The sequence below is a fragment of the Schistocerca americana genome, chromosome 6 (assembly GCF_021461395.2).
Source record: "Schistocerca americana isolate TAMUIC-IGC-003095 chromosome 6, iqSchAmer2.1, whole genome shotgun sequence".
Classification (NCBI taxonomy): domain Eukaryota; kingdom Metazoa; phylum Arthropoda; class Insecta; order Orthoptera; family Acrididae; genus Schistocerca; species Schistocerca americana.
Window position 1 is genome coordinate 604,515,225 of NC_060124.1, and position 26,757 is coordinate 604,541,981.

At 41.3% G+C, this 26,757-nt stretch overlaps 1 protein-coding gene across 2 annotated transcripts in view; it reads right to left on the minus strand.

Annotated features, from left to right (window-relative positions):
- Window positions 1-26,757, minus strand: part of LOC124619623 (HSPB1-associated protein 1) — a 111,030-nt gene that overhangs the window by 63,034 nt on the left and 21,239 nt on the right. For both annotated transcript variants that reach the window (XM_047146131.1, XM_047146132.1), the window contains exons 2-3: window positions 25,978-26,145; window positions 25,771-25,907 (exon numbers count right to left, since the gene is read on the minus strand). In XM_047146131.1, the coding sequence (XP_047002087.1) occupies window positions 25,771-25,907; window positions 25,978-26,145 (305 nt within the window). The remainder of the gene's footprint in view (window positions 1-25,770; window positions 25,908-25,977; window positions 26,146-26,757) is intronic.

The window sequence follows — 26,757 nt, forward strand, 5'->3', positions numbered from 1 at the left end:
CTATCAGTTCAATAAGCCACGGCTGCAAAATACTAACACGAATGCTTTACAGACAAATGGCAAAATTGGTAGAAGCAGGCCTCGGGGAAGATCAGTTTGGATTGCATAGAAATGTTGGAACACGTGAGGCAATACTGACCCTACGACTTATCTTAGAAGAAAGATTAAGGAAAGGCAAACCTACGTTTCTAGCATTTGTAGACTTAGAGAAAGCTTTTGACAATGTTGAATGGAATACTCTCTTTCAAATTCTGAAGGTGGCAGGGGTAAAATACAGGGAGCGAAAGGCTATTTACAATTTGTACAGAAACGAGATGGCAATTATAAGAGTCAAGGGGTATGAAAGGGAAGCAATGGTTGGGAAGGGAGTGAGAAAGGGTTGTAGCCTATCCCTGATGTTATTCAATCTGTATATTGAGCAAGCAGTAAAGGAAACAAAAGAAAAATTCAGAGTAGGAATTAAAATCCATGGAGAAGAAATAAAAACTTCGAGGTTTGCTGACGGCATTGTAATTCTGTCAGAGGCAGTAAAGGACCTGGAAGAGCAGCTGAACGGAATGGATAGTGTCTTGAAAGGAGGATATAAGATGAACATCAACAACAGCAAAACGAGGATAATGGAATGTAGTTGAATTAAGTCGGGTGATACTGAGGGAATTAGATTAGGAAATGAGACGCTTAAAGTAGTAAATGAGTTTTGCTATTTGGGGAGCAAAATAACTGATGATGGTCGAAGTAGAGAGGATATAAAATGTAGGCTGGCAATGGCAAGGAAAGTGTTTCTGAAGAAGAAAAATTTTTTAACATCGAGTACTGATTTAAGTGTCAGGAAGTCGTTTCTGAAAGTATTTGTATGGACTGTAGCCATGCATGGAAGTGAAACATGGACGATAAATAGTTTAGACAAGAAGAGAATAGAAGCTTTCGAAATGTGGTGCTACAGAAGAATGCTGAAGATTAGATAGGTAGATCACATAACTAATGAGGAGGTATTGAATAGAATTGAGGAGAAGAGGAGTTTGTGGCACAACCTGACTAGAAGAAGGGATCGGTTGGTAGGAAATGTTCTGAGGCATCAAGGGATCACCAATTTAGTATTGGAGGGCAGCGTGGAGGGTAAAAATCATAGAGGGACACCAAGAGATGAATACACTAAACAGATTCAGAAGGATGTAGGTTGCAGTAGGTACTGGGAGATGAAGAAGTTTGCACAGGATAGAGTAGCATGGAGAGCTGAATCAAACCAGTCTCTGGACTGAAGACCACAACAACAACAACAACAACAACAACAACATGAACACTAATTCAGGAGATATGATGTCATAAATACTGAGATGTCTGAAAAACTGCAGCATTGTGCATGATTTTTAAACTTATTATGTCTTTACTACTAACTCTATTTGGAACACATTTTCCAGACAGAATAAAAATATACCACTGAATGTCCCTGCAAAATAGTATCACTGTACAACACACTCTTCAGGAGATATGACATCATTGAGATTGAGCTGCATGAAATCAAAACTGCATGAGGAAATTCTCTACAGATACAGGTGAAATACGTGTGGAAATATATGTGAAATATGTTAAATATATGTGACATGTGCAAGGAGATGGACAGAGAGAGGAGGACGGAGAAGATAGACAAAAAGAGGGGGAAGGAGGAGCTGGGCTAATAGAATTGGATTTTACAACCACTGAGTGCCAACTGGAGTGGAGATATGATCAAAAATGTCTTTTTTTTTCAGCACCTGACATATATGCTGCCCTCCATGATAATTATATTGTGGGAATAATATTGGCTTGCTTTATTGAACTATATTGCAGGGGCTACGCATGCTAATGTGCATGGCGGGGACAGGCTGAGATGGATAAAGGAGGCGATGGACAGAACAAGGGGGAGGAGGAAATGAGTTGAGAGAAGTGAGGATGGGGACATGCATGAGGCAGGTGGATGTGGAAGGTGTCATTGGCAGTGGGCAGGTGGAAAAACGGAGAGGGAGGTGGAAATGGAAAGATAAACTGCAAGGAGTGTGTGCTCAGACGGTGGGGGGAGGGGGGGGGGGAAGAAGATACGGTCAGGGAGAGGGGTTGGAGGAAATGGACAAAGAGAGGGCAGAGGGTGGGGGAGAATGAGATGAAGAGACAAAGAGAGTGAGGAGGAGGAGATAGAAAGATAGAGATGGGAGGATGAGGAGGACAACAGAGGGATGAAGAGGTGTACACAGAGAGGGGGAGGAGGAGAGGCTATGTTCAACATATACGTTGAAAGCATACACGGGCAAAGCTGTGGGTGAAACATATTCATTTGCTAATGACAGCACGTATACGAAGATATTTCATACGGCACGGGTGCATTGCTGAGGCATTGGAGCTTTGGTGGGATGGTTTTCAGTCAGCTCTCTGCAAGTGGGCAGGTACAAGTCATCCTGCGGACTCAGTGTGATTTCAAAATTTTCTTTAAAAATTTTACTATCAATTATGACCTAAGTATAAAAGTAGAAGTCACCTAGGCAGAGGTTGTTTCCTCTAACTGCTGACACAGAATCTGCCCCATGCACATTAGATGTTAGCAATCAGCAGGGAACTAGGGGAAGGAATCATGTCCTGCCCACTGGCAGATGGCGAGGAGTGTCAGAGCACATCAATCACTCTCTCTGGTGCTGGTAGCCACCTGGTTATGACATGCTTACTTCCTTACTTCTCCAGGGCCACAGGTTCCATTTCCATACATGCTGATCTCTTGGTCCCACCGAGACTGGCTTGTGAGGTGACTTGATTGTAGCTTGTAGGAGGAAAAAATTCTGTTTCTCCTTTACCCTAAGGGGGCCCACAACTTGCCTATCTTAACCAGGCACAAACAACATGCCCATATGGGTGGCATGCAGATAGTGATCATTCCTGGAATAGATTTAGAAGGGACAATGGGTTTGGCAGAACTTCCTATGGCAAAGTAGTCTAAATGATCTGTTGTGCTTAATCCAATGAGGCATCTAGTAAAGGTGGCCTTACTTAGTTTGTGCCCCAATGGATTGTTGCAGACATTTCCAGTCATGACCTGCAACATACCTATTTTACTAGATGTAACAAGAGAATTGAGGAGAAAAATGGATGTCACTGCCTGAGAACTACGTATCTCATGCTGTTGCTGCAGTTGACAAGCAGCTTACGGTGTTACATGATTTCATTTCTACAATTTAACAAAGCTAAGGAAAACAATCAGTAAAAATATTTTGAAACAGTAGTAAACTGTGCACGAGCCTGCATCAGAGAGATCACTTAGTAGCACTGGATTTGCAGTTAAAGATTATGGTATCATAAATCAATACCACACCTCACCAGCATCACACAGTCATCAACTAAAATGCATGTTTCCAACAGACACTCAAAGCAGTCACATGGGGACCCGGCAGATACACTGATGCTTGCCTGTTGAGCCACGTCTTCAGTGGCTCTGACTACGAGTACCCTCTGCCACCGCAATATGGGATGGCTGGCAGCACCTGTATGTCCCAGTCTCAGTTGTGTTAACAGTGGGAGTCTCACATTGCACAGTGTTCTTTCCTTGTAATAGCTGGACTTTATTGGTGTTTATTCTTTTGCAGAGTTTCTTCATAATGTTTGGAGACAGCTACAAGTTAAGTAAAACTTCCATTTACCATAGTTAGGTGTCCCCTAACATTTCTGCTCGTGTCCAGTTTCCCTAGGACAAGAGCTGCTACACCACTCTGTAGCCCACCTCTCCTTACTGTTGTGTACCGAATAGTACATTACCAATATGAACTTGCAAGATGGTTCTAAGAGCCTTCCAAGGGAATTAACAAAATAATGATGACGCTGCATTTTCAATCCGCATAAGAGAAATATCTTCATTTCACATTACCATATAAAGACAACTGCAGTGTTCTGATAATCTCAGTGAAGTTTCATTCGTATCCCTGCTAACGATAAACTGGTTCTACATCACCCCTGTAAGTGCACTTTCTGAGTACCCTGTAAAAATGAACTGACTATTATCATACATTTTCTCACTTCTTGCACTATTATTAATTTAAAATACCTCAATATTTAAGATATTTTTATGTCTATGATAACATTTACATGATATACTTTGAGTTTTTTGTTATTATTTTATTTTATAATTCTATGTTAGTTGTTGTGTTTTATGTAACATAAGTATAGCATCTAATAGTTACATATAGTCTTTTACCTGCACTACCATGTTACTGTTATCAACCTTGTCGTTTTTTCTTGACTAAGATTCATGGATGACCTGAGGTCATTTGCATTCTTGATGTACACAGGGTGGTCCACAGATAGTGAACGGGCCAAATATCTCACGAAATAAGCATCAAATGAAAACTACAAAGAACGAAACTCGTCTAGCTTGAAGGGGGAAACCAGATGGCCCTGTGGTTGGCCTCCTAGATAGCGCTGCCATAGGTCAAATGGATATCAACTGAGTTTTTTTTAAAATAGGAACCCCCATTTTTTGTTAAATATACATGTAGTACGTAAAGAAACATGAATGTTTTAGTTGGACCACTTTTTTCGCTCTGTGATAGATGGCGCTGTAATAGTCACAAAGGTATAAGCACGTGCTATCACGTAACATTCCGCCATTGCGGACAGTATTTGCTTCGTGATTCATTACCCGTGTTAAAATGGACCGTTTACCAATTGTGGAAAAGGTCGATATTGTGTTGATGTATGGCTATTGTGGTCAAAATGCCCAACGGGTGTGTGCTATGTATGCCGCTCGGAATCCTGGATGACATCATCCAAGTGTCCGGACCTTTTGCCGGATAGTTACGTTATTTAAGGAAACAGGAAATGTTCAGTCACATGTGAAACATCAAATATGACCTGCAACAAATGATATTGCCCAAGTAGGTGTTTTAGCTGCTGTTGCGGCTAATCCGCACATAGTAGCAGACAAATTGCAAAAGAATCGGGAATCTCAAAAGCGTCGGTGTTGAGAACGCTACATTAACATCGATTGCTCCCGTACCATATTTCTATGCACCAGGAATTGCATGGCGACGACCTTGAATGTCGTGTACAGTTCTGCTACTGGCCACAAGAGAAATTACGGGACAATGACAGATTTTTTGCACGCATTCTATTTAGCAATGAAGCATCATTCAACAACAGCGGTAACGTAAACCGGCATAATATGCACTATTGGGCAACAGAAAATCCACGATGGCTGTGACATGTGGAACATCAGCAACCTTGGTGGTTTAATGTATGGTGTGACATTATGGGAGGAAGGATAATTGGCCCCCATTTTATCGATAGCAATCTAAATGGTGCAATATATGCTGATTTCCTACGTAATGTTCTACTGATGTTACTACAAGATGTTTCACTGCATGACAGAATGGCGATGTACTTCCAAAATGATGGATGTCTGGCACATAGCTCATGTGCAATTGAAGCGGTATTGAATAGCATATTTCATGACAGGTGGAGTGGTAGTCGAAGCACCATATCATGGCCTGCGCTGCACGTTCACCGGATCTGACATCCCCGGATTTCTTTCTGTGGGGTACGTTGAAGGATATTTGCTATCGTGATCCACCGACAATGCCTGACAACATGTGTCAGCGCATTGTCAATGCATGTGCGAGCATTACAGAAGGCAAACTACTCGCTGTTGAGAGGAATGTCACTACACGTATTGCCAAATGCACTGAGGTTGACGGACATCATTTTGAGCATTTATTGCATTAATGTGGTATTTACAGGTAATCACGCTGTAACAGCATGCGTTCTCAGAAATGATAAGTTCACAAATGTACATGTATCACATTGGAACAACCAAAATAAAATGTTCAAATGTATCTATGTTCTGTATTTTAATTTAAAAAACCTACCTGTTACCAACTGTTCATCTAAACTTGTGAGCCATATGTTTGTGACTATTCCAGCGCCATCTATCACAAAGCAAAAAAAGTGGTCCAACTAAAACCTTGATATTTCTTTATGTACTACACGAAAATGTAATAAAAAATGGGGGTTCCTATTTTGAAAAGTGCAATTGATATCCATTTGACCTATGGCAGCACCATATAGCGGGCCAACCATAGCGCCATCTGGTTTCCCCCTTCAAGCTAGACGAGTTTTGTTCTTGGTAGTTTTTTCGTTTGACACTTATGTCGTGAGATATTTGGCCTGGTCACAATCAATGGACCACCCTGTATATGTATATTGCATTTGCTTGAAGTTTTTTGTGTTTTTGTAACTTGTACACAAGATTATAATGTTTTGTGCTTCTATTTAACTTGTAACCAGCAGCTTGGCTTTTTAGATGATAACATTATACCTACTCAACCTGAATGATATAACAGGCAGCTAATTGTCCGTGTACACACGCATAATGGGTGCATGTCAGCCATCTTATTTGCAACTATTCATTATGTCGCCTTTCCGGCTTAGATTTTTTAAGATGTGACTTGTAAGTACTGCATCTCTTTCCAATCAGTACAAACTTTAATTTTATTAATGTATTATATACCTAATATGTTTTAGAACAGTTAGTTTAATTCTGAATACGATGCTCATAGTACCATCGAAACCTGGTCAATTTTGACTTAATATTTGTGACCGAGGGCTTATTTGTTCTAATATAATTCTGACACGGACACTGAACCCCTTAGCAGCTATGTTCAAAGTTTTTTTTTCAGTTGCTGCTGCTACAATTTCAGGTTATCAAAACTTAAGTGAATTTGAACGCGGTGTTATAGTCAGTGCACGGGCAATGGGACACAGCATCTCTGAGGTGGGGATTTTCCCATATGAACATTTCATGACAGTACCACAAATATCAGGAACCTGGTAAAACATCAGATCTCCAACACTTCTGTGGCCTGAAAATGATTCTGCAAGAATGGGACCAATGACGACTGAAGAGAATCGTTCAAAGTAACAGATGTGCAACAATTCCATAAATTGCTGCATATTTCAATGCTGGGCCATCAAGTGTCAGTGTGCGAACCATTCAATGAATCATCATCAATACAGGCTTTTGGAGCTAATGGCAAACTCATGTACCCTTGATGATTGCATGACACAAAGCTTCACGCCTCACCTGGGCCCATCAACACCGATATTGGACTGCTGACAAATGGAAACATGTTTCCTGGTGGGACGAGTCTCGTTTCAAATTGTATCGAGCACATGGATGTGTATGGGTATGGAGACAATCTCATGAATACATGGACCCTGCATGTCAGCAGGGGACTGTTCAAGTTGGTGGAGAATCTGTAATGGTGTGAGTATGTGCAATTGGAGCAGTATTGGATCCCTGATAAGTCTAGATATATCTCTGACAGGCTACTCTTACGTAAGTATCTTGTCTGATCACCTGCAGCTATTCCTGTCCATTGTACATTCCGACAGACTTGGGCAATTCCCGCAGCACAATGTGGCACCCCACACATCCAGAATTGCTGCAGAGTGGCTACGTGAACACTCTTCTGACTTTAAACACTTCTGCTCACCCTCGAAATCCCCAGACATGAATATTATTGAGCATATCTGGGACGCCTTGTAACGTGTTGTTCAGAAGAGATCCCCACCCTCTTGTACTGTTACGGATTTATGGACAGCCTGCAGGATTCATGGTGTCAGTTCAGTCCAGCCCTATTTCAGATAGTAGTAGAGTCCATGTCACATCGTGTTACAGCACTTCTGCATGCTTGCAGGGGCCCTACATGATATTGGGCAGGTGTACCAGTTTCTTTGGCTCTTTAGTGTATGTCCATAAATCCATAAGAGAACTTGAAGTTGGAGATCTCTTCTGAACAGCATGTTACAAGGCATCCCAGACATGCTCAATAATGTTCATGTTTGGGGAGTTTGATGGCGAGCAGAAGAGTTTAAAATCAGAAGTGTGTTCATGTAGCAATTCTGGATGTATGGGGTGCCGCATTGTCCCACTGGAATTGCCCAAGTCTGTCAGAGTGCACAAGGACATGAATGAATGGAGGTGATCAGACAGTATGCTTATGTACATGTCACCTGTCAGAGACAAATCTACACGTATTACGGGTCCCACACCATTACAGAGCCTCCAACAGCTTGAACATCCCCTACTGACATGCAGGGTCCTTGGATTCATGAGGTTGTGTCTATATCCGTACACATCCATCTGCTTGATACAATTTGAGACAAGGCTCGCCTGACAAGGCATTATTTTTCCAGTCCTCAACAGTCCAATGTTGGTGCTGATGGGCCCAAGCGAGACGTGAAGTTTAGTGTTGTGCAGTCATCAAGGGAACACGAGTGGGCCTTTGACTCCAAAAGCCCTTATCAATGCTGACACTGGTTTATGGCCTAGGATTGAAATCTGCAATAATCTGCAGAAGGATTGCACTTCTGTCACTTTGGACAATTCTCTTCAGTCATCATTGGTCCGGTTCTGACAGGATCTTTTTCCGGCCACAGCGATGTCAGAGATTTGATGTTTTACCAGATTCTTGATATTCACGGTACACTTGTGAAACGGTCATAGGAAAATCCCACTTCGTAGCTACCTCAGAGATGCTGTGTCCCTTCGCTCATGCACCAACCATAACACCACATTTAAACTCACTTAAATCTTGATAACCTGCTATCATAGCAGCAGTAACTGCTCTAACAACTGCGCCAGACACTTTTTGTCTTATATAGGCATCCCTGACCACAGCACTGTAGTCTGCCTGTTTACATATCCCTGTATTTGAGTACTCATGCCTATATCAGTTTCTTTGGCACTTCAGTGTAGATACTCCACAAGCCACCACAAGTTCCATGGTGGAGGGTACCCTTATGACTTCTATTCGATTCCTTTCCAGTTCCACTTGCAAATAAAGTGAGAGAAAAAAAAAAGGTCTATGCACCTCTACATGAGACCTAATTTTTCAAATCTTACCTTTGTGGTCCTTACGTGAAATGCATGTTGCCAACAGTAGAATCATTCAGCAGTCAGCTTCAAATGCCGGTTCTCTAAATTATCTTCCCTCCAGGGATTCCCTTTTGAGTTCCCAAAGCATCTCCATAACACTTACATGTTGTTCAAACCTAGTGGTAACAAATCTAGCAGGCTTCCTCTGAATTGCTTCAAAGTCTTCCTTCATTCCAACCTGGTGTGGCTCCCAAACACTCATGCAGTACTCAAGAATAGGTTGCACCAGAGTCCTATATGTGGTCTCCTTTACAGATGAACCACTCTTTCCTAAAATTCTCCCAATAAACCAAGTTGGCCATTCACCTTCTGTAGCACAGTTCTCACACGCTAGTTCTATTTCATACTACTTTGCAGAGTTTTGCCCCTATATTTATAAGGCGTGACTGAGTAAAGCAGGTCATTAGTAATACAGAAACTGAACATTACAGGTTTGTTCTTCTTACTCATCTGCATTAACTTACATATTTCCACGTTTAGCACTAGCTGTCATTCATCACACTAACTAGAAATTTTGTTTAGTCGTCTTGTATCTTCCTACAGTCACTCAACTTTAACACCTTACTGTACACCACAGCATTATCAAAAAACAGCTGTTGGCAAAGCCTATATAAGACAAGAAGTGTCTCATGCAGTTGTTAGATCAGTTACTGCTGCACAATTTCAGGTTATCAAGATTTAAGTGAGTTTGAACATGATGTTATAGTTGATGCATGAGCAATGGGACACAGCATTTCCTTGGTAGTGATGAAGTTGACATTTTCCCATATGAACATTCTCAAGTATACTGTGAATATCAGGAATCTGGTAAAACATCAAATCTCTGGCATCACAGTGGCCAGAAAAAGATCCTGCAAGAATGGGACCACCAACAACTGAAGAGAATCATTCAATGTGACAGAAATGCAACCCTTCTGCAAATTGATGCAGATTTCAATGTTGGGCCATCAACAAGTGTCTGCGTGTGAACCATTCAATGAAACATAATTGATATTGGCTTTCAGAGCCAAAGGCCCACTCATGTACCCTTGACGACTGCATGAAACAAAGCTTTACACCTCACCTGTGCCTGTCAACATCGACATTGGACTGTCGATGACTGGAAATATGTTGCCTGGTCGGATGAGTCTTGTTTCAAATTATATTGAGCGGATGGATGTGTATGGGTATGGAGACAACTTCATGAATCAATGGACCCTGCATGTCAGCAGGAGACTGTTCAAGCTCGTGAAGGCTCTGTAATAGTGTGGGGTGTGTGCAATTGGAGTGATGTGGGACCCCTCATACATCTAGAGACGACTGACAGTTGACACATACGTAAGCATCCTGTCTGATCATCTGCATCCATTAATGTCCATTGCACATTCCAATGGACTTGAGCAATTCCAGCAGGGCAATGTGACACCCCACATGCCCAGAATTGCTACAGAATGGCTACAGGTACACTCTTCTGAGTTTAAACACTTCCGCTCGCCACCAAACTTACCAGACATGAACATTATTGAGCAAATCTGGGATGCCTTGTAGTGTGCTGTTCAGAAGAAATCTCCATCCCCTTGCACTCTTATGGATTTATAGACAGCTCTGCAGGATTCATGGTGTCAATTCCCTCCAGCATTACTTCATGTATTAGTCACGTCCATGCCATATCGTTTTGCGGCACTGCTGTGTGCTCACAAGGGCCCTACACAATATTAGGCAGGTGTACCAATTTCTTTGGCTCTTCAGTGTATGTATGTAGAGAACAGTGGCGGTCCTATCACACTCCCTGGGGCACTCTGGATGATACCCTTGTCCTGATTAACATTTGCCATTGAGGAGAGCATACTGAGTTCTTCTACTTAAGAAGTCTTCAAACCACTCACATATCTATGAACTTATTCCATATGCTCGAGCCTTCGTTAACAGCCTGCAAATGGGACACCATGTCAAATGCTTTCAGGAAATCTAGAAATATGGAATCTAGCCTGTTGCTCTTCATCTATAGTTCGCAGCATATCATGTTAGAAAAGGCACAAGTTGAGTCTCGCATGAGCAATGATTTCTAAAACCACCCTGATTCATGGACATAGGCTTGTCAATCTCGAGATAGTTTACTATATTCAAACTGAGAATATGTTCTAGGATTCTGCAGCAAACCAAAGTTAGGGATGTTGGTCGGTAATTGGGGGGGGGGGGGGGGGGGGGGGTTGTCCATTATTTTACTCTTCTTACATACTGGATTTACCTACACTTTTTTCCAGCCACTTCGGACTTTGTGCTGGGCGAAAGATTCACATTAAATGCAAGCTAGATAAGGGGCCAATGCCATAGAGTACTCTTTGTAAAATTGAATTGGGATTCCACCCGGACCTGATAATTTATTTGCTTTCAAATCTTTCAGTTATTTGTCTGCTCCAGGAACACTTAATACTATCATCCATACAGGAGCCTGTCTGATGATTAAATGGTGGTATGTTTGTGTGATTCTGCCGTGCAAACGATTTCTTGAACATGAAATTTAAAACTTTGGCTTTTGTTTTGCTTTCTTTAACTACCACACCAGACTGGTCGACAGGTGACTGAAGGGAAGCCTTAGATCTGCTTAGTGATTTTACAAATGACCAGAATTTTCTCGAGTTCTCTGCCAGATCTTTTGCTAAGGTGTGATGCTGGTAGTTGTATGCTTCACACATAGATGCTTTCACAGACACATGAATCTCTACTAACCTTTGTTTGTTGTCATTTGTGCATTCTCTTTTTAACTGAGAGTGCAATAGTCTCTGTTTCCTCTGCATCTTCCACATTTCGTTATTAAACCATGATAGGTCTTTCACATCTTTTATCCACCTACTAGGAACATAACTCTCCAGACCACAAGGTACAATCTTCTTAAATTTTGCACATAATTCCTCTGCATCCATCTTACTGGAACTAAGTGATGTCTATTCACCGTGTAAGTGAGATGCTAACAAATGGTTATCTGCTCTATCTAGCAGATACACTCTCCCGGCCTTCTCAACTGATTTATTAACTTTCATAATGATAGTTGCTATAATGACATCATGATGTTAATCCCTGTTTCTATAGTTGTTGTTGTTGTTGTTGTGGTCTTCAGTCCTGAGACTGGTTTGATGCAGCTCTCCATGCTACTCTATCCTGTGCAAGCTTCTTCATCTCCCAGTACCTACTGCAACCTACATCCTTCTGAATCTGCTTAGTGTATTGATCTCTTGGTCTCCCTCTACGATTTTTACCCTCCACGCTGCCCTCCAATGCTAAATTTGTGATCCCTTGATGCCTCAAAACATGTCCTACCAACCGGTCCCTTCTTCTGGTCAAGTTGTGCCACAAACTTCTCTTCTCCCCAATCCTATTCAATACCTCCTCATTAGTTACATGACCTACCCACCTTATCTTCAGCATTCTTCTGTAGCACCACATTTCGAAAGCTTCTATTCTCTTCTTGTCCAAACTGGTTATCGTCCATGTTTCACTTCCATACATGGCTGCACTCCATACAAATACTTTCAGAAACGACTTCCTGACACTTAAATCTATACTCGATGTTAACAAATTTCTCTTCTTCAGAAATGATTTCCTTGCCATTGCCAGTCTACATTTTATATCCTCCCTACTTCGACCATCATCAGTTATTTTACTCCCTAAATAGCAAAACTCCTTTACTACTTCAAGTGTCTCATTTCCTAATCTAATCCCCTCAGCAACACCCGAGTTAACTTGACTACATTCCATTATCCCCGTTTTGCTTTTGTTGATGTTCATCTTATATCCTCCTTTCAAGACACTGTCCATTCCGTTCAACTGCTCTTCCAAGTCCTTTGCTGTCTCTGACAGAATTACAATGTCATCGGCGAACCTCAAAGTTTTTACTTCTTCTCCATGAATTTTAATACCTACTCCGAATTTTTCTTTTGTTTCCTTTACTGCTTGCTCAATATACAGATTGAATAACGTCGGGGAGAGGCTACTACCCTGTCTCACTCCTTTTCCAACCACTGCTTCCCTTTCATGCCCCTCGACTCTTATAACTGCCATCTGGTTTCTGTACAAATTGTAAATAACCTTTCGCTCCCTGTATTTTACCCCTGCCACCTTCAGAATTTGAAAGAGAGTATTCCAGTTAATGTTGTCAAAAGCTTTCTCTAAGTCTACAAATGCTAGAAACGTAGGTTTGCCTTTTCTTAATCTTTCTTCTAATATAAGTCGTAAGGTTAGTATTGCCTCACGTGTTCCAACATTTCTACGGAATCCAAACTGATCTTCCCCAAGGTCCGCTTCTACCAGTTTTTCCATTCGTCTGTAAAGAATTCGCGTTAGTATTTTGCAGCTGTGACTTATTAAACTGATAGTTCGGTAATTTTCACATCTGTCAACACCTGCTTTCTTTGGGATTGGAATTATTATATTCTTCTTGAAGTCTGTGGGTATTTCGCCTGTCTCATACATCTTGCTCACCAGATGGTAGAGTTTTGTCCTGACTGGCTCTTCCAAGGCCATCAGTAGTTCTAATGGAATGCTGTCTACTCCCGGGGCCTTGTTTCGACTCAGGTCTTTCAGTGCTCTGTCAAACTCTTCACGCAGTATCTTATCTCCCATTTCATCTTCATCTACATCCTCTTCCATTTCCATAATATTGTCCTCAAGTACATCGCCCTTGTATAAACCCTCTATATACTCCTTCCACCTTTCTGATCTTTCTGCCTTCCTTTCTTTGCTTAGAACTGGGTTGCCATCTGAGCTCTTGATATTCATACAAGTGGTTCTCTTCTCTCCAAAGATCTCTTTAATTTTCCTGTAGGCAGTATCTATCTTACCCCTAGTGAGACAAGCCTCTACATCCTTACATTTGTCCTCTAGCCATCCCTGCTTAGATATTTTGCACTTCCTGTCGATCTCATTTTTGAGACGTCTGCATTCCTTTTTGCCTGCTTCATTTACTGCATTTTTATATTTTCTCCTTTCATCAATTAAATTCAATATTTCTTATGTTACCCAAGGATTTCTATTAGCCCTTGTCTTTTTACCTACTTGATCCTCTGCTGCCTTCACTACTTCATCCCTCAGAGCTACCCATTCTTCTTCTACTGTATTTCTTTCCCCCATTCCTGTCAATTGTTCCCTTATGCTCTCCCTGAAACTCTCTACAACCTCTGGTTCTTTCAATTTATCCAGGTCCCATCTCCTTAAATTCCCGCCTTTTTGCAGTTTCTTCAGTTTCAATCTGCAGTTCATAACCAATAGATTGTGGTCAGAATCCACATCTGCCCCTGGAAATGTCTTACAATTTAAAACCTAGTTCCTAAATCTCTGTCCTAGCATTATGTAATCTATCTGATACCTTTTAGTATCTCCAGGATTCTTCCAGGTATACAAACTTCTTTCATGATTCTTGAACCAAGTGTTAGCTATGATTAAGTTATGCTCTGTGCAAAATTCTACAAGGTGGCTTCCTCTTTCATTTCTTCCCCCCAATCCATATTCACCTACTATGTTTCCTTGTCTCCCTTTTCCTACTGACGAATTCCAGTCACCCATGACTATTAAATTTTCGTCTCCCTTCACTACCTGAATAATTTCTTTTATCTCGTCATACATTTCATCAATTTCTTCATCATCTGCAGAGCTAATTGGCATATAAACTTATACTACTGTAGTAGGCATGCGCTTTGTGTCTATCTTGGCCACAATAATGCATTCACTATGCTGTTTGTAGTAGCTAACCCGCACTCCTATTTTTTTATTCATTATTAAACCTACTCCTGCATTACCCCTACTTGATTTTGTATTTATAACCCTGTAATCACCTGACCATAAGTCTTGTTCCTCCTGCCACCGAACTTCACTAATTCCCACTATATCTAACTTTAACCTATCCATTTCCCTTTTTAAATTTTCTAACCCACCTGCCCGATTAAGGGATCTGGCATTCCACGCTCCGATCCATAGAATGCCAGTTTTCTTTCTCCTGATAACGACGTCCTCTTGAGTAGTCCCCACCCGGAGATCCGAATGGGGGACTATTTTACCTCCGGAATATTTTACCCAAGAGGACGCCATCATCATTTGATCATACAGTAAAGCTGCATGTCCTCGGGAAAAATTACGGATGTAGTTTCCCCTTGCTTTCAGCCGTTCGAAGTACCAGCACAGCAAGGCCGTTTTGGTTAATGTTACAAGGCCAGATCAGTCAATCATCCAGACTGTTGCCCCTGCAACTACTGAAAAGGCTGCTGCCCCTCTTCAGGAACCACACGTTTGTCTGGCCTCTCAACAGATACCCCTCCGTTGTGGTTGCACCTACGATACAACCATCTGTATCGCTGAGGCACGCAAGCCTCCCCACCAACGGCAAGGTCCATGATTCATGGGGGGAGGGTTTCTATAATGACATTGTCAATATGGTCCAACCAATCTATAGCTGAAAGGTCAAAGATATTTCCATTGCATGTGGGTTGCTGAGCTGGCTGCTCATGACAGTTTCCAGAAAATGTGTTCAAAAGTGTTTCACATGAATGTCTGTCTGTACCCGCACAATGAATCCGTAGATATCCCAGTCTATACTCGGTAGGTTAAAGTCACCTCCAACTAGTACTGCAGGATCTGTGTATTTCCGCACTGTCACAGTGGTGTAGGGTAGCTGGTAAAATCATCCTACAATTAACTTGGTTTCCCCTACACCTGTTATACATGACCAGATAACTTCACTGTCACACTCAACTTCGACCTCAATAGAGAGAATATTTGTGTCAACTGCAATGAACATTCCCCCTCCTATGGCCTCTAATCTGTCTTTCAGATATATGTTCCATGACATGCTAAATATCTTAAGAGTTTTCCACTTCATGTTTCAGGCAGCTCTCGGTCCCAAAAATAATTTGAGCATCAGAACGTTCTTGGAGGGCAGTAATTTCAGGAACTTTAGTATGAATACTTCAACAGTTTATTGATAAAATTTTGACAGGCAAAGTGTCTTTACTCTGAACAAGAAACACTTGGAGCGGTCAGAGGAGTGCCTTTATCCTCGACTGATAAGCTAGTGGAGGCTATTACAAGGCTAACATGGTAGAATGTTGTGGTAATGAGGTGAAATGTATGTACTGCCCCAGTCTTTATGGCAGGGATTGCATTGTGTCTACAAAGGAACATGAAGCCATGGTCTTTGTAATGTTCTCTTAGAGAGTAGGATAACCAGTGAGCTGTCATAATGCTGAATATGAGGGATTAGGATTAATTATCTTGAGTATGGTAGTGTAAGATTATTGTTAAATATCTAAGGAAGATAATGAAATAACTTTAGATGAGAAGTGCTTTAAGAATTTATAATAATCAGGGAACCTACTTGGAGGATAAGTAAACTAAATAAATTTACAGAAATGCTTTAAAACTTGAACACAGTGTGTATGAGAAAGTATGTTTAATGACGGAGACACTGACAATGTACTGGTTTGACTATGATTGTGAGAGTGCAAACGTATTAACTTTATGAGGGAAGTGTCATTCTGGTGTTACATGTTACGTAAGCAATTATTTTAATTCACCTGAACGATGTTTATTAGTAATGAACATTATGGGGTGACACGCTGAGTCGTTTAGACAAGATGTGCGTTCGGGAGAAGTATACCATTTAATGGAATGATTGAAGAGGTAGATTTATGAAGCCCTTATTTTCCTAAGGTCAAGTGGTGGTTATGTTAATTCTTGTCGGGAACACCATGAATCATACTGATACTGTATCCTTCACACCAACCAACCACAGTACTGGAGAGACTCATAATCATTTCTAATTATCTGGTGGAGTTTTGTCACTATATTTATGGTAATTACCTATTTGAGGTGCAGAAGCCTTATGTTATTTATTAGTATGGTCAATTGATGTCATTGTATGATGAGTATTCAGTTAAGCAGTCAAGTGTCTAACTTCTGCTGCAGAAAATGCTAAGCTTAAAAAGAATCACTGATTCACCAAGAAACTATGAGATTAAGATTCAGCCTATTCCTCAAAGGTACTGAAGAATTACTGTGGGTTTAATCACATAACATTTATCAGAATTTAGTATTAAATGGAGAGAGAATATACATATAATAGAGGGAAACATTCCACGTGGGAAAAATATATCTAAAAACAAAGATGATGTGACTTACCAAACAAAAGCGCTGGCAGGTCAATAGACACACAAACAAACACAAACATACACACAAAATTCAAGCTTTCGCAACCAACGGTTGCTTCATCAGGAAAGAGGGAAGGAGAGGGAAAGACGAAAGGATGTGGGTTTTAAGGGAGAGGGTAAGGAGTCATTCCAACCCCGGGAGTGGAAAGACTTACCTTAGGGGGAAAAACGGACAGGTATACACTCGCACACACACACATCCATCCGCACATACACATGTCTGCGCCCTCCCTCCCCGCCAATAGCGGTTGATGAGCCCGGCTCCTCTTCCCGCTGCCGCCCGCCTCGGCACCGTCCGGGGCATTTCCGCCCCTACGCTCAAGTTTCAGTGGGGAGGGATCTGGTACCATGTGCCATGGAATTTGAATCCCCACCAGACATCATGGACGTCGAAGACCCATAGAGGTCTCTGTACCATCGTGCCGTAAGCTGTGGCGGCGTGCGCCATGTGGCCCGCATTTAGAGTGAGGGCGCCACAGTGGAACATGTAGTTGCAGCGGCCAATAGTGGCGTCCCCGATCAAGTACTTAAGCACCTGCCTGTCGCTCAGTCTGCCAGTCTAACCTCGCGTGCGTCTCAGGACAGATTGCCTTCCAATAGACAGCGTATTGACTTTCATGTTGCTTTACGAGTAGACGTGGTTGTCTTGTTTGGTTCGTGACTCTGTTGTCTGTTCTCATTTTGTGTCGTAAGGTCTTTCATTGATCGTGTCTGTCCTCTCTCGTCGTGTTGTTGGTTCGTGGGCCGCTCCGTGGGTCCCACCGCGTTTCCGTCACTACAACCCCGTGACCGCTCCGGTCGCCGTTACAACATAGTGAATGTAGGGGGGAGACTGCAAGGTCTTGTAGATCTTCTTGGCCTCACCATACGGGATACGTTTTGATGTCTTAATCTCCTGTATTGTCCTTTCTTCAAGAAAAACACTGCAATTCCTACTTCAGACAGGCTAACCCTCAGGGTAATTTACACACTTTGGAGGTGAGTAGCAACCATCTCCAACAGCGGCGGTCTTGCAACATCTGCCACAAGTGGCTCACCCTTACATCCTAAGGCAGTGTGTACAAAGCACTGGCACTGAAAACAGTGCACTGGATTGGGGATGTATGGCCATTTGCTCAGACAGAGGAAACCTGCCTTGATATGCTCTGGGAGTTTCATGCTATTGAAGGTAAAAATGAAGGAGTCAGATTTTATGAGATCCCAATCCACATTTTTCAATATCTTTTGCACATCCTTTATTCATTTCTGAGTCCACTAATCCTTCAATTACTTCTTGGGAATGCTGACCAGATCTCTACAGGTCACAACACTTCTGCTATAGTTCATTGTGTTGGGGCACATTCCCCAAGGCACTTAGCTTTCCAGAGGTTGTTGGGAACTAGCAGTTTCAACCACAGTGTTCTGTTACATGATCACACGACTGATTTCAGAGTACCTGTGATGCCCTCTGAACCTTTCTGAATCTAGAAAGGTGAAACCTTTTCAAGGCTGTCCTCTTTTCATTTCACAATCAAAAACACATCCTGACCAGCAACATGAGTTATGTTACTAAATATGAAGAACTCTGTATAGTCCCTGAGTCAGGAGGACTGGCTATTCGAGCCCTCTTGTTAGATTGGGTCTTAGTACCTACCAGTGGCTTATCCTTTCCACTGGGGGGAGGAGGATATAATTCCAACAGTTCCATTTTGGTCTCATGAGCAGCTAGGGAAATAAAGGTCCACTCAGACAGAGCCCACCATGCCTGAGTACGCCTTATACAACTGAGGTGTGTTAGGTTCCCCCGAGGTTGCCCACTAACAACTGTGGCCCTTTAACAGCCGTGAATATCATCAGTGTGCAGCACACCTTACGACTGAGGTTTTTTTTATAGATGTTTTTACCATCCTCATGGCCCAGGCAGTCAAGCCAAGATCCCTGTTCCCTGTGACATACAATGTTCCACTGTTGCACAGCCTGGTGGTCGCTGAAGTATGCTCAGAGCTTATGGCGACAGGGGACTGGTGGTGCCTACTAGTCCACACCTCAGGAACCCTGGGGTCACTAAGCCCATACCCAGCAAACGAATGCTGAGCCCCTGAGTGTTAGTACTAAATGAAAGTGTTATTGTTGGAAGAATATTTTCATACTGGGCAAGGCACATTTTGTTATGTGAACTTACAGCCCTGGGATCGCATCCATATTGATTTTGCAGGCCCGTTTTTGGGGTTCATGTGGTTACTCATCGTTGATGCCTACTCCAAATACCCATATGTTGTCCGAATGGCATCCACCACCACGGAGACTACACTCACGGCCCTAGTCCAGGTTCTCGCCATCGAGGGTCTGCCACACACACATTGGTCTCCTATAATGGTCCCCAATTCACGGCGTCCTCCTTCCATAACTTAGTTATGTACAAGGAAGCATACATTATTTTAAGCTACAGGCCATTAACAATGGTTAGTGTTGCTAATAAAATTATTTATTTATATGAGCAAATGAAGCATCAGTCCTTTATTGTTTAGTGTTACATGAAATGTTTGAAGCTCAAAGGATTTATAATTACTAATGTGAAAAAAATTGCTGAGGTTCAGTTGTTTGTCAGTTACAGCTGTAACTTCCGTGCAGCTTTATCACTGGCTTGGCATTAGCATACCTAAGCATCAGTTAACTAACTACTCATAGATGTTTTAATTTTACTGCCCGATGTATAACTGATTGTAAGGGAGACAAATATTAAATGCATAAATATTGTGTGCAGTCGTTAAAGAAAAGCCACGAGACAAATCAAGTTGCTTCAAGAAGTCGAAAAAGCAGGCTTACAAATTTCCTTTGAGAAAACCAAATTTATGAAAAACATTAAGGTACCCCCAAACATAACAAAAACTAAATGTGGAAAAATCTAGAGAACTAAAAAGTTCAAGTATGTAGGAGAAGTAACTGAACAACCTCACCAAGGATGTATATAACCAATATTCATCAATGGTGAATGTACACACTACTCTACAGTAATTCTTCTAGAAGCACTTCATGCAGCAGAATGTTTAACACTGAACAAAAATGTGATGATGGAAGCACTGGAAATAATGGAATATAAAATACTATGGAAAATTCTGGGACTAGTTAAAGATAAAGAGCAAACACAATATGGAAGAGGCATAATAGTGAACCTATACATACATTGAAAAGCTGCAGACATGATTAGGAAAAGAAGAATAAATTTCCAAAGGATGAACCCCAACAGGGTGAGAAACTGACTGTTCATTTACTTCAGTAAATTAAAAATGGATAACACATGGTGGAAGGAAGTTGTAAGGGACATGGACAAACTCCAAATGACACCACACGATATTGAGGAACATTTGACACTCAGAAAAAAATTACAGAGCATGGGGACAGTTTGTAAAAGTAACACAGAACCCTGGATCATGTGAGATTTAACAGAAGGGATGAGAAGGAAAGAATGACAGCCAGAGAAATCAAAAATTGAGAGCCTAAAGGTGGAAGACAGGGCCACAACCAAGCCAGAGATTAGTGACAAAAGATCAAGCAAAAGTTAAGAAGATCAGAAAGGTAAGTGCATCATATGTGGTATAGGTGGGGGGAATAGAAAAGTCATAAAATAATAGATAGAAGAAAATTAATGTAAGTTAAGAAGGACATGTTGTAGCACAAGTTCCCATCTGCATAGTTCTGAGAACCTGGTGACTAGTGGAAGAATCCAGATGGCAAGTGAGGTGAAACAGGTACCGAGGTCATCACTGTCATGTTGCAAAGCATCCTCTGCAACAGGATATTGTGTGTTGCCAGTGTACACTCTCTGTCTATGCTCATTAATCCTAACTGATAACTTGGTGGTAGTCATACCAATGTGGAAGGCCAATAACAGCTGGTACACAACATGTGTTGTTTCACAGATGACTCCCCCTTTCACTGTGTATGTTTTGCCAGTTACAGGGATGGCACAGGTGGTAGTAGAAGAGTTAATAGGGCAAGTCTCACAGCAGGGATGGTCACAGGATAGGAGCCATAGGGTATGGAAATAAGAGCAGAGGGAGCATAGGTCTGAACAGGATATTGCACAGATCTTGGGGGAGGTAACAAAAAGCTATTCTAGGTGTCATGGGCAAACTGTCAGACAGAATGGACATCACCTCAGGGCATGATTTTAGAAAGTCATAGTTTTGACAAAGTAGCTGATTAATAGATTCAAGACCAAGTATGACAACCACCAAGCTAACAATTAGGATCAATGGGCATATACAGAGAGGGGGATAATGGTAAAACAAATATCCTGTTGGAGAGCACACTCTACAACACAACAGTCATGGCCTCGATGCCTGTCTTACCACATATACTGCCTGTATTGTCCCTCCTAACACCAGTTTCTCAGAACACCGGAGGTGGGAACTTGCATTACAGTAGGTGTTTGGTTCTTATCACCCTACTAGCATAAAGTCATGTAGTCTCAAAAATTATATTCATTAACTATTTCTTTCCTGCACTTCCTTTTGTTTTTCTATACCTTTTATTTCTCAGTGAGTATCTTTCCTCACCCCCCTTAACTGTATACAATGTATAATGCAATTGGCCTAGTGCTGTTGTACATAGTTTTTTTCTTTTTTCAGAAATCTCTCTCTTGCTTATTACCCTACCTCCCATCTTCAAGTTTTCAGGTTTTCTAATCTCATCTAGTGCAGGCACCAGCAATCACCTTTCCTTCTCATCCCATCTGGTAAGTCATCGCTGATACGGTGTTCTGGGCGACTTCTCCATAATTCTGCCTATTTCCTAAAACTCACTAGAGCTCTTCCTCCATCGCTCTTACTTTTCCTTCAAACCTTCTGTTATAAGAGGAATGAGCCACTGACTCTGAAAGTTTGTGCATTTTCATATCTTTAATGAGCCTTTTCTCTTGCTGCTACTTGGTGAGTAGATTTTTTCTCTCTCCATATTAAGATTTTTGATCTCTTCATATTATATTAAGTTTCACTGTTTGCTACAGTACTAGCAGAACTACAGCAACTGGCCCTCTACAACATGTGACACGAGAGCAAGGTAAAAATTCACTAACAGCCAAAGAATACTCTTCCATCTTGACTGAAGAAAATTAAATGCCTGCTAATAACATATTCGTTCTGATTTGGATTGTATAACGGGTGTTCAAAATGAAATGAGCCAGAGGCATAATTACAGAAATCAGTATCTGTATGTTAGAAGAATTGACCCTGGCTGTTGAGACACTTTTCCCGCTGTGACACAAGTCAGTGAATGGCTGTCTCATAAAATTCATGGGGCTGCGATGTTAACCAGTTCCACACATACAGCTGGACATCATCATCTACAAGAGAAAGGTTATGCTGATGTTCTTTATTGGCCAAGATGGCCCCCTTCTGATTCACTTCCTGTGGCACAGGACAACAGTGAATGCCCAGCATTACTCACAAACCTTGACCACCCTCGCCAAGCTATCAAATCAAAATGACCAGGAAATCTCACCCGTGGGGTCATTCTGCTCCACGACAATGCAAAGCCTCATACGGCCAACACAGGCACAGGACTCTTGCAGAAATTCAAATTGGAGGTTCTCGGCCACCCTCCATACAGTCCAGACTTCTCTCCGTGTGATTATGCCATTTTTGGTCCCCTTAAAAAAGCTTTGAGGGGCAAACAATTCACCTAGGATGACAATGTCCAGCTGTATGTGCTGAACTGGTTAACATCACAGCTCTGGGAATTTTATGAGACAGCCATTCACTGCCTTGTGTTACAGTGGGACAAGCATTTCAACAGCTAGGCTAGGCTAACATACAGGTACTGGTTTCTGTAATTGTGCCTCTGGCTCATTTCTTTTTGAATGCCCCTTATATAACAAAAGGATCTATGTGCCAGGCCAAGGCTTGTGTTGCATTGTGTTTACTGAACTCAAGACTTAAAGTTATCTAGGGATATATGGTGCAGATACTGTATAATCTTGTAGAGAATGTGTATTATCTGTGTTACAGTGGGAAACCTATAGTTATTCTGGCAGCTAGAATTTATGGATGTAATTTTTATATTGTGTGATGGCAAAAGTGGACAGATTGGTTATTCACCATTTTTTAAAAACTTACTGTATAAGTTACAATTTTAGCAGTTGTGTGCAAATGCAAATTCCAACTCTAAAGCCCATTCAGCAGATCCACGGAGAATTACCAGGGCTTACTAGCTACTGAATATAACATTATCAGGGGATTTAATTCTGTCAGCATTTGCACCTGGGTCAGATTAAGGACTTTAGTGCATCGAAGTTCCGGAAAATAGGATGATAGCCTCTTGATCAGTCACCAAGTATAATTCAAGACCTTCTGATAGGTAAATTGTCACACACTGCAATAAGTTGGCAAAGTAATATTTTGTACTGAAATTAGTATGTAAGAACCGAACTTGTTCAAATACGGATCAGTACCGACATATTTATTAAACTGCATTTATGTGAATGATAAATTTACAACTACAATGGTGGTGGAGAATGTTTTTTGAATATTTTCAGCATATTTCTAAAATAAATTATACTGCCATTTACAAAACTGTCTAGGCATGCCATTTCAGGCATAATTGATAAAGATCTTCAATATGGATATTACAAATAATTGTTAGACTACAAAGATAGCGAAACTGGAAATTCCATGAAGGATAGTAACTTAAGATGTGCACAGCTGGTCTGTCCACAGACAGAAGACCAATGGGCCCCAACTGTCCGCTTTATAATTCATCAGCCAAAGGCATCATATGGATACAGTATGAAGGTTAGGGATCAGGTGCCTCTACTACTCTATCAAGCGGCTCCTAGACTTGCAACACAGAGCTGAGGGCACCCTGTTCTTGTCCTTGCATGAAGGTAAAAATCCTGGTAGTACCGCAAATCAAACCTGGACCTGGGGAGCCCCGCTGGCAGGCACAATTGCAGTTGTTGGTGTCTGCCGGTGTCCTGCGCTGTATCACACTTGCAACTTTACAGTCTTACCTCTTTTATACCTTCATGCCTTTACTGCCACGATACTTCTACACCTTTTGCAAATTTATAGCCTCACCCGTGCATCACTATAGCATCTTTACATTTATCAACTTTGTACTGAACTCACAATCGTGCAGTGGGGAATAGACCTGGAGTCTGAGAACCCACTGACAATAATGGTTATACCTTAGTTCAGTGGGCACATCAGAGGTAGCCACATCGAGCAACAACTATCAGATCGGTTCAGTGCACTTTATCATTTTTCCATATGTGGTCCCAGAGCTAAGTGTTTCGAAGCAGAATCTCAAGAGTGTTTTGTAAAAGAGTAATTCAGTATACTTCTTTCTCTAAATGAATGATTCAGCTCCCACTCCCAAATCTCTCAGTATTCCCTGAGCCTCTCAGAATTCTCAGACGTTCCTGACTTTTTTAGTAAGCTACTTTTCTCTGAAAGTTCTTTAGTATTCAGGTTTTTCAACTCACAACAGTAATGCCCACTTTACTCTTTGCCGTCAAGCTCACATTCAGTACTGCTCAGTTCTGTCTCGAGTTTGTTTCTCCAGCAGTGTTAGATGTCCATTAGCAGTGGTACACAGCAATACAGACAGATTGAATGATAAAGAGTTACGAAAGCTGCAGATGCAGAAGTACTGTGATGTGGCTGCCACAACACCAGGAACAGTTCAGTGTAGTGTCACTGCGCTGCCCTTCCATTGCATTCATTGTATTCATGCCCGAGGTGCATACTGGTCAGCTCTTCATTAGTAAACCTATCCATATTGCTGTGGAGCACTGCTAACATACTACTAACACTGACAGAAAAAACAAACTTGAATCAGAACTGGGCAATAACAAATACAAACTTCATCATTAGGAGGAAATTTGGCATTACGGTTGTCGACAGCAAATATCATAGATGAACGGAAAAAATTCATTTTCATACAAGATGAACACCACATACCACTGACAACTGCAATGTTGTGCAGATGTTATCAATGTAATACAGACACAAAGATAAATGGGTGTAAGAAATCAAACATAATGTAATTACTCTGTAATGATCCATTGGAGGCCAAGGGCCTCTTACACCAAAATACTCAGGAAATACACAGTGTCCCAGGATGAATGGTCAATATTCAGCGATATGAAAGAAACAATCATCCAAAGGGGAAACAATGGGCTCTATAATGCGTACCTTAAGAGCTATGAGCATGTCTTCACCATTGGTACTGTAAAACACATCTCTTCTATTGAATAAGAGCTCATAGTTTTGGTTCACACTACCTCCTGAGAAAATATGGAAAGAAAGGAGCTTGCAGTAGAAGACAGTTGTTTCACAGTATCAAATATGAAGAAGTACTCATAACTCTTGAACTATGCATTTTACAGCTCATGTTTACTAGACTTTTTCTTTGAATGATTGTTCCTGGATATTGAACATTCCTCTTGGGACTCGCTATATATTGGAACAACCTCCAAAATTTTGTCGGTGGAGTTTATTTTCATCCTCCTTAGACATAAAACAAACACAATTAAAGGGTAAAATCTGTAACTTACTAAGCTGGATTAAATAAGACAGACGGTTGCAGTGTGAAAATGGCCAGACAGAAAAATACAGACTTTCATGGTAAAGTGAAGATGATACTCTACTATCATATATAACACACCTGCCTAGCACCTGTGCCACGAGATTGCAACCGTACACATCTATGTGGCACGGGGTATGTGCACCTTTGCTGCCAAGCCACAGTGTAGACTCTGCACCACCACATTCCGGGAATCCTAGGGTTCCCCAGTCCACCGTCTGTGAATTAATATGTTGCTTTTCTTCATGTGGATAACTAGATAAGTATTGTTCTCTTAATAACCCTAACCTGTAATATTTCTGGATATTCTTGAAACCATTCGTGCATGTACTTGTAGTCAAAGTACCACCATTTCTTACATTGTTTTGGAGCCTCCGTATCATTAAAGTTGGACATTTTGATAAATTCACAAAGAGTCAGTTTCTCCTGTTGGCATTCATGCTCCCATTGCGGTAGCTGAAACAGATTTGCAAATCATGAATGACAGTAAAAACAAACAATTCTAGTAAAAGTGCAAACAATTTGTTGTGACTAAATTATCGACATAATGTACAATAAGTAAAGGGCAAAATGGCATGCAGGCTAGCTCAGTATTAAAAAGGGAAAATTATAATGAAGGGCAAATGATTGATTGCAGTGAAGGGAAACATGGACAGACAAGAGATAGCAAATATAACACCAAGGGATGAGGTGGTTAGGTTTCCAGACATAAATTTGTGTATAAAAATGAAAATAAATGGTAATATTCAGGAAACACCGTAAATTTGTAAAATATTTGAAAAAAGCTGATTAACTGGTAAACCTTTGTATGTATATCTGTTTTGGCATTGCTACCATCAAGTTCTTTACTGTCTTATCTGGGCACGTATGGAAACCAGGTTTGGCCTCACTAACATCCTTTACGCAAGACACAAATATCTCTGAGTTTTGTGTCAGATGTTTTGATAATATTCTCCTCGATCAGTTGTGGAAGGCTTCTTGTATTACACTCTTCACATGAAAACATGTTTCATTCAACATATCTCTATCTACAGCCCTATGATTTTTCACCTATTCTGCATTAACTGC